The sequence below is a fragment of the Triticum urartu genome, chromosome 7 (genome assembly GCF_003073215.2).
Source record: "Triticum urartu cultivar G1812 chromosome 7, Tu2.1, whole genome shotgun sequence".
Taxonomy (NCBI): Eukaryota; Viridiplantae; Streptophyta; class Magnoliopsida; order Poales; family Poaceae; genus Triticum; species Triticum urartu.
In genome coordinates this window covers 409,749,891-409,763,284 of record NC_053028.1, presented here as the reverse complement: position 1 = coordinate 409,763,284, position 13,394 = coordinate 409,749,891, and the positions used below count along the sequence as shown (strand labels likewise).

General features: G+C 44.7%; 1 protein-coding gene across 1 annotated transcript; it reads left to right on the top strand.

Moving 5' to 3' along the window:
- The first annotated feature begins 5,068 nt into the window (after positions 1-5,068).
- Positions 5,069-11,467, top strand: LOC125522429 (DNA topoisomerase 1 beta-like). Its single transcript, XM_048687493.1, has 16 exons — positions 5,069-5,355; positions 5,791-7,165; positions 7,296-7,490; positions 7,675-7,755; positions 8,048-8,107; positions 8,196-8,290; positions 8,384-8,540; positions 8,621-8,746; positions 9,316-9,396; positions 9,482-9,572; positions 9,655-9,788; positions 10,141-10,209; positions 10,290-10,379; positions 10,471-10,574; positions 10,659-10,827; positions 10,968-11,467. The coding sequence occupies exons 2-16, from the start codon at positions 5,843-5,845 to the stop codon at positions 11,034-11,036; spliced, it is 2,844 nt and encodes a 947-aa protein (XP_048543450.1). The 5' UTR covers positions 5,069-5,355; positions 5,791-5,842; the 3' UTR covers positions 11,037-11,467.
- Positions 11,468-13,394: the final 1,927 nt, after the last annotated feature.

Genomic DNA, 13,394 nt, shown 5'->3' with positions numbered 1-13,394 from the left:
ATTGTTGGAATTAATGGGTCTTCTCCACATATTGGGCCCTAATAAACTTCAAAATTAGAGAGAAGTCAAGGGGGTGGACAACCATGTGAGAGTTTAGTCCCACGTTGCTAAGGGAGCAAGAGTTTGACCTGCATAGAAGGGTGAAAGCACAAGTGCTCCCTGGGTGGTTTTGGTAATTAATATCAATATATCTCTTATTGGACTAATGTTTCTATCTAGTATATTTCAAATAAGTTCAACAGATGGAGTGGGGTGGACAAGAGGATGTGGAATCCCTTCAAGATGCTAAGGACAAAGGATTGGCTTAAGCTCAAAAGCTCAAGGCTCTACATTTTTCATTTTAGTGATCCAAGATCACATTAAGTCCTTAAGAAAGCCAATACTATTAAAAGGGGATGAGGTGTTGCTTAATGGCTTGCTTGCTCAAAGTGCTTAGTGATATGCTCCAAAGCCCTCAACCACTTTCTCATGTCCACATATGTCTCAAACCAAAAGTCAAACTCGGCCCCACCGATTTGATCCATCCGGCGCCACCGAGTTCACTTGACATAGCCACTGCCAGAAACCCTAATCAATTCGGTCTCACCGATGGGATCTCGATCTCACCGAGATGGGCTTGCAAACTCTCTGTTGCCTGTTGCAATTATTTCGGTCCAACCGAGATAAGTAATCGGTCCCACCGAGTTTGCCTGACCAACTCTCTGTTTTGCTTATTACCAAAATCGGTCTCACCGAGTTTGTGTAATCGGTCAAACCGAGATGAGGTTTTACCCTAACCCTAGCACATCGGTCCCACCGAGTTGATCGTATCGATCCCACCGAAATGCCTAACGGTCACATTATGAACTGAATTGGTCTGACCGAGTTTTCTGATTCGGTCCCACCGAGTTTGGTAAATTGTGTGTAACGGTTAGATTTTGTGTGGAGGCTATATATACCCCTCCATCCTTCCTTCATTAGTAAGGAGAGCCATCAAAACGTGCCTACACTTCCAGCATTCATTTTCTGAGAGAGAACCACCTACTCATGTGTTGAGACCAAGATATTCCATTCCAACCATATGAATCTTGATCTCTAGCCTTCCACAAGTTGCTTTCCACTCAAATCATCTTTCCACCAAATCCAAAATAGTGAGAGAGAGTTGAATGTTTGGGATGCTATCATTTGAAGCACAAGAGCAATGAGTTCATCATCAACACACCATCTATTACCTTTTGGAGAGTGCTGTCTCCTAGATTGGTTAGGTGTCACTTGGGAGCCTTCGACAAGATTGTGGAGTTGAACCAAGGAGTTTGTACGGGCAAGGAGATCGCCTACTTCGTGAAGATCTCCCCTAGTGAGGCAAGTCCTTCATGGGCGATGGCCATGGTGAGATAGACAAGGTTGCTTCTTCGTGGACCCTTCGTGGGTGGAGCCCTCCGTGGACTCGCGCAACCGTTACCCTTCGTGGGTTGAAGTCTCCATCAATGTGGATGTACGATAGCACCACCTATCGGAACCACGCCAAAAATCTCCGTGTCTCCAATTGCGTTTGCACACTCCAATCCCATCCCTTTACTTTCTTGCAAATTGCATGCTTTACTTTCCGCTGCTCATATACTCTTGCCATGCTTACTTGAATGTATTGTGAATGTTTAAACTTGTGCTAAAACTCCACCTTAACTTGAAGAAATTAAAAACTGCTACTTTTCTTTGTCGAGAGTCTATTCACCCCCCTCTAGACACCTCTTATCGATCCTTTTAAAGGGGCCTTTCATGGTTCACGTAATTAGGATGACTAGAAAAAGCTACGCTAAGTGTACACCACGCACGCTCGCTCGCATTTCACATTTATTCGTGTTTAATTAAGCGTGGCTTGTGACTTTGGGCTTTGGCGAGGCGAGCGCGCCCATGGCGTAATGAAATGCATTTTTTCATCGCGTCGCTTTACTCTTATCCACCCGCGTCTGTCTCATGCACGAACCGAAGATAAACTCGCATGTTTACGTGCACTTAGAGGTTTGTTCATGATGGAGATATTCGAGGGGTGGATCCTATGTATAGGCAGAACATGCCATGTGGGGGTTATCCATCCGAGTCTATAAGAGGGAGACGTCCTTCTCAGAAAGAGATTACATACACACAACCCTAAACTGTTCTGTTTTGAGCCGCCACTGTCGACCTTCGTCGATCATCTCCATGTCGTGCAGCGGGGCGAAGAAAGTAGTAGTCTCTGGACTTTCCCCGACATCATTGACCTACACGGGTAGCCATGCGATAAAGTTTCTGGATGGTGCATCCGCATGACTACTTCATCTTCCTCGACTATGTCAACCACAAACTTCATCAACTCTCCATCGACAATGCCCGTCTGCACCGCGACCTTGTCATCATCAACCCCATTGTAAGAAATCATCTTGTGATCGATCATATTTTATGTAATCTATTTGAGGGATTTCTATCCATGTAGTTTTTCATATGCCTTGTTAGATTTCATCTATATGATCGCATGTGTAAATTTGTTAGATCTATCTTTGTCATTGGTATCATAAATTCGAAATTGTATTAATTGTATGCTATATATCCAACATAAGTGTGGCATGCTTTTCCTCGGTCTGATCTTGTGTCATGGGTGATGAAAAAGCAGCGGATCCTAAATCGTCGAGCTCAATGTCTCGAGGAGGTGTTAAACCCTCGATTTGCCCCGACTGTCCAGTCAAGCCATGGTAGGGAGATCGGGTATGGAAATCGAGCCTTTTGCCGACCTGATCGTCGGCCTCAGACGTCATCGAACAACTTCAGCTACTCGGAAGGGATTTGTATCTATGATGGAGTCAAATCCAGCAGATATCGGGTAGGGGGTCCCGAGCTGATAGCATTGGCACGATGGTAACAGGGACACAAAATTTACCCAGGTTTGGGCTCTCTCGAAGAGATAATACCATACGTCCTACTTTGATCATATTGATCTGGAGGAAGTACAAGTTAAAGGTTGATTTAACATGAGATCATGTGTGTATGAGAGTTGTCCTCTACAGTTCTAATCCTTTGGCTTATATAGATACCAATGGGCGCCTAGGTGTGACATAGGGGTTACATCTAGGGGTAACCGTGCCAAAGATGACCTTTATGTCTTGGAGTACACGTCAAGTCTTCAAGAGATCATCACCTTGACGCTCCTGGGCCCTGCGAACGTGGCCCACCGGCTGATCATCTCGGTGGTCCTCGGCCCAACCCATATGATTGGGAGTCGATGTGGCAAGCAACCCCTATCCATAACACCCATAACACCATCAAGAAACACCATGATATGATACCATATCATATCAAATGGTATACTAATACTCCCTCCATTCCTAAATATAAGTCCTGTTTGAGATTTCAATATGAACTGTCTAAAAAGACTTATATTTCGCAATGGAGGGAGCATGCATGGCCATAAATAAGCTCTATAAAATATCAATCTATGATACTATGCATTATGGAGGTAATATCATATACTAGTATCATATGCATGATGCCAATCTACTAATTTACTAATGGCTGGGGCCGTCATCTGCGGGCTGCTTGAGAGGAAGGTGCGCGTGTTTCCTCATCTTTTAAAAAAACCTCACATTCATCTCAAAATAAAAAACTTTCTCACATAAGTCAACCAGCTTAAGAGCACATCTCATCTCAACAACAACAAAGCCTAAAAAAACTTATTTCCATCTAAATTTTTTTTCTCGAAAAGAATAAAAAACTCACTTTCATCTTTTAAAAAAGTTAAGAAATCTAAAATTTACCTTTTCAACGTAGTCAAGCAGCATGTGTCGCTGGCTGCTCGCCCCTTATTTCGGTGTTAATGGGTTTAATGATACTTTTCATTGCAACCTATCCTCGTTAGGTGGTCTACGGATCTGGATGTAATTTTTATTTTTTATGTTCGTTGTACTGTCATGATTGAAGATGAATACTCAATCCGTTTCTAAATATACGACTTTTAGAGAATTCAATACGGACTACATTCGGATGTATATAAACACAATTTAAGGTGTAGGTTCATTCATTCAGCTCTGTATATATTCTGTTTTAAAATTCTAATGGTGTTTATATTTACGAACGGATGGAGTAGATCGGAAGCCAAAAAAAACATTTGTCGACTTGTTAAGTGGGAGTGCATGGCAAGAAACGAAAGTAGCGGACACATTGAATGAGTACTAGGTGTGAAATAACTAAAATGCTCTCGACGGGGGATGGGAATTTCGGCGGTGGCATAAGATCTTTTATCGCTGGACCGTGCCGACGGGCCGCACGGGACGTGCCCCAGTCACAGAGAATGACATGCGCCCCCCAGCATGCTACCCCACAAGTCGGCGAGACCCAGTTGGAAGCCACGGAGTGAGCGATAGCGAGCAAAACGAGTAACTATTCATTGCTACAGGAACCTGGATCGATCCGACGACCAGGCTCTCCAGCGACTCAATCCAACAATCCAGATCGCATCAAGTATTTCGATACGACAGTCGAGAGTGCCTGAGTTGTGAGAGAACTTGGTTTTCCCCGTGGTTCTTGTTTCTTTGCTACAGGAACCTGGATCGATCCGACGACCCATGCTCTCCAGCGACTCAATCCCACGAACCAGATCGCATTAAGTATTTTGATCCGACGGTCGAGAGTGCCTGAGCTGTGAGAGAGCTCGGTTCTCCCCTGGTTCTTGTTTTCTGGATTAAACATTCAACCATTCATCCTAGCTTTTCCGCTTTCCATACCCGGAAACGTGATGACGGGTTCATGTATGGGTCGCTTTCCACCTCGCTCGCCGCCGCCTATCCACACAAGGAGACGCGAAGGCACCTGCTGACGCAACGACCCCACCGGCCGGGCCCTTCTTCGGGCTTCCGGACAGTTCCGGTGCACGCAACGGAGAGCGAGCGAGGCGTGAGCCAGCCTGCATCGCACGCATCGCCAGCTCTCTGTCTGCACACGGGCCCCTGTCTCTCTCCGGTGGCCCCCAGCTAAATCCTGAAGCTCCTCTCTTCTCCCCGCCGTATGTGTCACTACTGGCGGGCCCCACTGGACTAGTGTATCCTCTCGCTGCCCCCCCCCCTCTCTCTCTGCTCCCCACCCATCTCTCTGGCGTGAGAGGGAGAGAGAGAGAAAAAAACCGAGACCAGAGAAGACGAGAGACGAGAGAAGGCGGGGGAGAGATAGAAATACGAGCGAGCAGCGGGAGAGGACATAGATAAGCCGCGCCAGCCCTAACCCTAAACTCCGTCCCATCCCCCCACCGCCGCCGCTGCCGCCTTGACGGAGGGCGGACCGCGTCGAGATCCGCCCGGCTACTCTGTCTCCTCGCTCCGCGCCCGCCGGCCGACGCGCCGGACACGCGACAAGGTGCGTCTCGCTCCCTCCCTCCCTGCACCTTCCCCGTCTCTCGCGCGCGCTGGGCATGGGGTCCGCGCGCCGTGGTCGAGACCCGACGGGGCCGCGCCCAGCGGATCGGGGGACGTCGACGTGTTCGCGCTAATATGAGAGAGGCTGGTTTCTGTTTCTTAGCGCGGGGCTGTCGATCTGGGGACGGGGCGCGTGCGTGGCAACGCGATGGCCCGGGTTGGTCTTGTTGCGTCGTGCCTGATGATGTTAGTAGGATATATATTGAACAGCTGTCTCTAGGCCGCTAGTATCTGTGGTGACCTTGACAGACAGGGGATGATGGCAAACCAAAATTGGAGCACATTTTAGCTATCAGATGCCGTGATTTGCGCTTAGTTCATTCTTCCACTTGTTCATCACCTGCAGTCTTCTTACATGGGTGAACTGTGCTTGCAGGTGTGGCTGAATTGGTCTATTCCATCGGGCACCCTGCCACTGCCAGGAAGCAATGTCTGTTTTCAATCCTTCAGTCCATGACAATGACTATGACGATGACGATACCCCGATATCCTTCAAGAGGTCGTCAAGCAGCAGGCCGCCCCCCTCGAAGCAGGAAGGCTCATCGGCAAATATCACCTATGTTAGGAGCCCTAAGGCTGCAGCCTCGAATCAGCAGAGGAATGGGATTAATGGCGCTTCCAGGTCGCCGCTGCCACCGAAGCCACAGTCGACCAGCTCAAACCCTCGGCCTTCAGGGTCTGTTCAGCCTAACAGTTCTCTAGAACGGAGTCAAAAGAGTAACACAGTGGATAAGAGTAAAATGAAAAGACCTCAGGTCAAAGGTGACAAGTCAGATGATTCAGATGATGACAAGCCACTTGCTTTGAGGAAAAAGCCTGACACGAAATTAAAGAAAGTTGTCACAGGAGGTGAGAATGCATATGGTTCAGGAGATGATCGTAAGCCACTTGGTATGAATATCAACTCAGCAAAAGTGGCTTCTAATAATAGCACAAATAAGACCGTTTTGTTGAAGACTGCACCACCTAAGACTCTGCAACCTGATGATGATTCAGATGATGATCATAAGCCACTTGTTCAGAGGTTCAACCCAGCAAAAGGGGCTTCTAATAATAGCACAAGTAAGCCCGTTTTATTGAAGCCTGCACCTAAGATTGTGCAATCTGATGATGATTCAGAGGATGAGAAACCACTTGCCAGCAGGTTACCCACTAATGCTGCTCCAAAAAGTAGAGGTAGTACCTCTGATTCAGAGGATGAGAAGCCACTGTCTGCCCGATTTTCAAGAGGTACTGCAGGTACATCTGCGAGTATCTCAAATTCCAAGGACAAGCTCCCGTCTAACAACAAGGGGCCAACCAATAATTCGAGTGCTCCCCGGAATTCAGTTAAAAGGCCAGGTTATAACAATAATCAAACAAGTTCAGCTCTTAAGAAGACCAAATCTTCTGATGCTTCTGCCTCAGGAAGTGTCAAAAGAGAATCCACGGATGATGACAGTAACAGTGTACCCGTCGAAAGAAAACTGACACCGGGGGAGTCTTCAAAAAGCAAGCCACCTGTAAAGAATATTGTAAAGAGTCCTTTATCCGTTAAGAAGGATAATAAGAAATTCAAAACAAAAACAAAGAAAACAATGAAAAGTTCCCAGTTCTCAAAATCACTGAGGGTGCCTCCAGGATCTGGCGGTGGAAAGAAATGGTCTACTTTGGAGCACAATGGTGTTATTTTCCCCCCTCCATACAATCCCCATGGCGTCAAAATGCTTTACAATGGGCAACCTGTTGAGCTGACTCCAGAAGAGGAGGAGGTGATCTCTAAAGCATTTGCTATTTGTTATTTTGTTTTGCAACTTTGGATTCATAGCAATGAAATGAAGTAGTGGCCAGGGTGCTTTGAATCCGAATAATTTGTTCCTTTGCCAATCCTTTGTGTTGCAGGTTGCAACCATGTTTGCTGTGATGAAAGACACGGAGTACGCAACAAAGAAAACATTTATCGACAACTTTTTTGGTGACTGGAAAAAAATTCTTGGTAAAAACCATATCATCAAGAAATTTGAGCTTTGTGACTTCACCCCTATTTATGAATGGCACCTCAGAGAGAAGGAGAAGAAGAAACAGATGACATCGGAGGTAGATTTTACTGACTTGTTAGCAAAGCTCTGCATGTTGGAATTATTCCGTGGAAAGAAATTGTTGTTCATACTGTTGTAATCTTGCTAACTTGGTGGATTATGACTAGATATTGTGTCTAAATCTTAGTAGGTTGTAGAATGCACCATTGTCTGAAGTGATTAATCTTGATTTTTGCTTACAGGAGAAGAAAGCATTGCGGGAAGAGAAATTGAAACAAGAGGAGAAGTATATGTGGGCTGTTGTTGATGGTGTTAGAGAGAAGGTTCTGTTTCTGTACTGTGATTTTCTTACTCACTTCTTGCCTTCTTGAATCATATATAATTCCTTTGTTAATTTGTTATCATACATTTGTGCTAGATACACGTTCTCAGTCAGCAATTGATAGTCTGACCAGTTAATCAATCAAGATCTTTACATTGGATGCAAAGAATGGCATGTTACTGTTATTATTAAATAATGATGATTTCCTTATCTTGCACTGCTCTTCCTGTTCCTGATTTCTTGTACATGCGTACCATTTGTGTCTTTTGGACTAAACTGTTTGTTCAATTCAGGTTGGCAATTTCAGAGTAGAACCACCAGGCTTGTTCAGGGGACGAGGAGAGCATCCTAAGGTGCACATAGGAAAATGTTTAATCGCATACATTTTACCCTCTTTAAGTGAGGGCCTTCAGTTTAAGCCTTTTTATTACATTGTTTCAGATGGGAAAACTGAAGAGACGTATTCGTCCAAGTGATATTACAATAAACATTGGAAAAGGCACTCCAGTCCCAGAGTGTCCAATAGAGGGACAAAGGTACCATAATTTTTTCCGCTGTTAGTAAATTATATGTATTTGTGAAGGAGCTGGTAGCATGTATAAACTCTTGATTGCTTATGTGTTATGCAGCTGGAAAGAAGTCAAACATGACAATACTGTTACATGGTTGGCCTTTTGGAATGACCCGATTAGCCAAAAAGATTTCAAGTATGTTTTCTTGGCAGCAAGCAGCTCACTAAAGGGACAGAGTGACAAGGAGAAATATGAGAAGTCCCGAAAATTGAAGGTAAGGAGGTTCAGTTTGTGTGTCATGTTAATTTTAAGTCGACAAGTACAGATAACCATCTTTCTGCATGGCCATGGCAGGATCACATACACAACATTCGTGTAAATTACACAAAGGATTTCAATAGCAAAGATGTCTCCAAGAAGCAAATTGCAGTGGCAACATACCTCATAGATAAACTAGCCCTTAGGGCTGGTAATGAGAAGGTACTGTCCTACTGGACCTAATTGCTTGCAGTTATGTACTGACACTCAATTTTATTTGGGATGGTTGGCATGTTATTTCTGTTGGCAATGCAGTATGCACAACTATGCTTGTTGCCAAAGAACACATTCAAACAGCATGCACAAAGAATATATTTTCTGTTAATGCACAACTATGCTTGCTTTTATGTGGCACTCCCTCCGTTCACAAATATAAGATGTTCTAACTTTTTTCTGAATGGATGTATATTGACACATTTTAGTGTGTTTGTTCACTTATTTACTCCATATTGAAATATCCAAAACATCTTATATTTGTGAACTTAGGGAATATATCTCATCAGCATCATTAACATCAGTATAGTAAATTACTCTTTTCCCGTCAAACTATAAAGGATTAATTTCTTTTTTTGCTTTTTGCGGCAAGACTAGAAAGGATTAGTTGCCACCAAGTATTTACATGATAAGCCAATCTTCTACCAAAAAATTCTTTCTTTCAGCATTATTTTTCATTTGTATTTAACTTCGAGCTTCATTCACATATATTTCATGCTACTTGATTTCCTTTTCAGGATGATGATGAGGCTGATACTGTTGGTTGTTGTACGCTGAAGGTTGATAATGTTACCTGTGTGCCTCCAAATAAGCTTCAGGTCTTGATATTCATCATTTTTGTATGATGGTTACTCACTGTGATAAAGTAATTTTGATGTTAATCTGATGTTTGGTGACTTACAGTTTGACTTCCTTGGTAAAGATTCTATAAGATATTTCAACACTGTAGAGGTTGAATTACCTGTATACAATGCGATTGAGGAATTCCGTACTGGTACCTCCCATGCTTTCCCTCCATCTGTCCCTCTTGCTGCGCTGGAAAATTTTGTTCACATGTGTTCCTCTTGTCTTTGTAGGCAAAAAGGATGGAGATGCTGTCTTTGACCAGCTTGATACAACGAAACTGAATCATCACCTGAAGGACTTGATGCCTGGCCTTACTGCGAAAGTGTTCCGTACATATAATGCTTCGATTACCTTGGATGCTATCGTAAGTTAAAAGCAAAACTCACCATTTCTTACCAGGAGACTGTTCTCTACTATTTGTTGAGTTGTTTAGGCTCACACAGACCCGGGGCTCAGTGAAGTGATTATTTGTCCTTTGCTGCTAGTAAGACAATCAGGAGCATTTTTTGTGATGTTTTGTTATTGAACTTTAATATCATAGCTGCACTAAATATTTTGTCTGTCAATGTAACAGTCACCATTGTATCTTCAGTTGCTGCATTTACCTGATTTTTTCTTCTTATTCTCAAAAGAACGTGTAGCATTACCGTGTTTCATGTGATTATGTCATGTATTTTATTGGTCCAAATAAAAATGTACATGTGCTGATATTGCAGTTGCACGAAGAAACAGAAGATGGAACCCTTCTTGAAAAGATTGCTGTCTATCAACGAGCAAACAAAGAGGTAGAGTCTGTTACTCTTAAGAAGAAAAATCATGTATTATCATCTTTTTCAACTCTCAATGGTGCCTTTTGTTTACCCAGGTTGCTATAATTTGTAACCATCAGCGTGCTGTGTCAAAGTCACACGATACCCAGATGACTAAGCTGAATGAAAAGATTGATGAATTAAAGGTTGGTCGTGGTTGCATATGATTAGGTCGGAACTTAAATTATTACTACTGTCCTGTAAGCACTTTCGTTATCATTTGCTTCTTTTCTCCAGGCCCAGGTGGATGAGCTGAACAAAGATTTGGGCAAAGTGAAGAGAGGAAAACCTCTAGGCAACGGTGCAGATGGGAAGCCAAAGAGAACTTTGGCACCTGAAGCGTAATATCTTAATCACAGATATACCATATTTTTGTGCATTTGAACAAAGAGTGGAGCAAACAGTCTCAACAAATCTACTTGCAGGATTGAAAAGAAGATCTCTCAGATAGAAACCAAGATAGAGAAAATGGAGATGGATAAGAAGACGAAAGAGGATTTGAAGACGGTAGCATTAGGGACATCAAAGATCAACTACCTTGACCCTAGAATTACGGTAGCATGGTGCAAAACCCATGAAGTCCCTATTGAGAAGGTATCATAGTTTAAGGGCTACTACTTGTTTCTTTTCTAGGTTCTACAAGTGTCTACACCAAATTGTAACATTTCGTAGTTGGTGCTCCACTCTGCTGCTTTCCTATGCTAATATCTCATTTCTTATATTTTTGCTGACAGATTTTCAGCAAGACGATTCTTGCAAAGTTTGGATGGGCAATGGACGTCGAGCCGGATTTCAGATTCTAAGAGTATTGGCTTCCGGGTGAGCCAATGGCCCCTTGGTAAATTCGATTCAGCTTCCAGGCCTTCTCGCGGTCCCCTAACTGCAACTAGTAGTAAAGGAAGAGCTCGGTGTTTGTTTTTCAAGTCTCCCTGCTCCTGGAAGAAGGAAGCACCCGGCATTTTCTTTGTAGGCTTTTTTTTCTCTACCCATCTTCTCTTCTGTACTTGCTATGGCCCAATTGCCTAAAGTCGTGTTTGCATTTGGGCCGACGAATTTTAGCTTGTTGAGAACTGATGGACATTCATTTTATACTGCATCAATCGCAAATATAGATAACCTGTCAGAGTGATGGTTGTGGATTTGTTTGAGCGAGGAAGCAAACTGTGTTGTTTGATGTAGTTGAGAACTGGTTGTGTGATGCTGAGGTGTAAGTTTATCTAAAAGTGTTTGTTCATGGTAACTGTGCACCGTGGGGTATGAATTTGGGGGTGTATGCTCCATGGGTGTGCGTGGCTGCGTGGCTGCGTGTGCGGTTTCGCTGACACCGAGGTCTGGTTTTGGCTGGCAGGTCGATTTGCCTCGTTCGTTTCTTCCCAACTCAACCGCGCGCGACGCCAAACGGACGATTCGTTTTGTCTGGATTCTGTCCGTTTGGGTGCGCGACCCCAAGCGGACGTCTGTTTGGTCTGGATTCTGTCCGTTTGGGTAGGGATTTGGGGTCGTGTCCGCGCGTATTTTGGGATGCGGTGGCCGTGCGCCCAACACGTGGTTTCATTCTTTTTGCCCCATCTTGTCCGTCGCGGCCAAAAATACCCATATTTTCATCAAAACTAGTTTTTACAACCCAAATGTTTGTCTGAAAATTAAAATAGTTTTACAACCAAATCGAAATTGTCTACACTGAATATAAAATGGACCAATACATCTATTGGTTGCCAATGTGATCCCACACATGCTCTACCAAGTCATTTTGAAGATTCAAATGAGTGTGCCAATCACGCATCTCACGGTGGAATTGGGCAAACTGTTCAAATGTGGCCGGGTCTTGGTGCAGAGGCTCAATATTTTCACCTTGATAATCAAATCCTTGGTCGAAGATACTCTCATCACGCTCGTCCTCGACGATCATGTTGTGCAATATCACACAAACAGTCATCACCTCCCAAAGCTTCCTTTCATCCCATGACAGTGCAGGGTTTCGAACGATACCCCACCGGGATTGAAGCACATCAAAAGCACGTTCCACATCCTTTCTAACACTCTCTTGCATTTGGGCAAATCTCTTTCTCTTCTCACCTTGGGGTTTCGAGATTGTCTTCACAAAAGTTGACCACTGAGGATATACACCATCTGCTAGATAGTATCCCTTGTTGTACTGGTGGCCGTTGATCTCAAAGTTGACAGGTGGGGAGTGGCCTTCTGCAAGCCTCGCGAAGACTGGAGAACGCTGCAGCACGTTGATATCATTGTGAGAACCTGCCATGCCGAAGAAAAAATGCCATATCCAAAGATCCTGTGATGCCACCGCTTCTAATATGAGAGTGCACGCCTTGACATGCCCTTTGTACTGGCCTTGCCAAGCAAATGGACAGTTTTTTCCACTCCCAATGCATACAATCTATGCGGCCAAGCATGCCTGGAAAGCCTCTAACTGCGTTGGTCGCCAACAATCTCTCTATATCAGCGGTAGTTGGCTGCCTCAAGTACTCTTGGCCAAACACCTCGATCACAGCCTGTGAAAACTTGTACATTGACACCAGACATGTTGTCTCACTCATACGCACATACTCATCCACCAGATCGTCTGGAATTCCATATGCAAGCATGCGGATGGCCGCGGTGCATTTCTGGTAAGAGGAGAATCCAAGCTTGCCAAGGGCATCCGTCTTGCACTCGAAGTATGGGTCACGAGCAACCACTCCCTCTCGGATATGATTGAACACATGCCTTGCCATTCGAAAACGGCGACGGAATTTATCCGGCTTGAAGAGCGGGGTGTTGGCAAAGTAATCGACATAGAGCAGGGCGTGGCCTCTCTCCCTGTTGCGGTTCAGGTTGGGAGCACGTCCAGGGACTGACCCCCTGTACCGAGGAAGCTGCCGTTAAATGTGGTCGTGAACGGCCAGTGCAGCCACCACGAGATCTTCATCATCCGACGACAAATCATCCGATGAACAAAGGAAGTGATGGAAGAAAAACTTGTCTCCACTGTCCATACCTTTGTGGGAAAAATGCCGAACACCTTGCGGCCGTGGTGGCGAAGAGGCCGCGATGATCACCTCGACGCAGCAGGGATGGTTGCCGGCGGCTACTGGTCGCTCTGGAGCTCTCGTCGGAAGCTGCCGAGGCCGCCGTGGTACGTCGCCGGCGGTCGTCTCCCC

Excerpts from the sequence above, each read along its gene's own strand:
- LOC125522429 (XM_048687493.1), top strand. The coding sequence starts at position 5,843 with ATGTCTGTTTTCAATCCTTCAGTCCATGACAATGACTATGACGATGAC. Across the intron at positions 7,491-7,674 it reads AGAAACAGATGACATCGGAG|GAGAAGAAAGCATTGCGGGA; the intron begins GTAGATTTTACT and ends TTTTGCTTACAG. Across the intron at positions 9,397-9,481 it reads TGCCTCCAAATAAGCTTCAG|TTTGACTTCCTTGGTAAAGA; the intron begins GTCTTGATATTC and ends GGTGACTTACAG.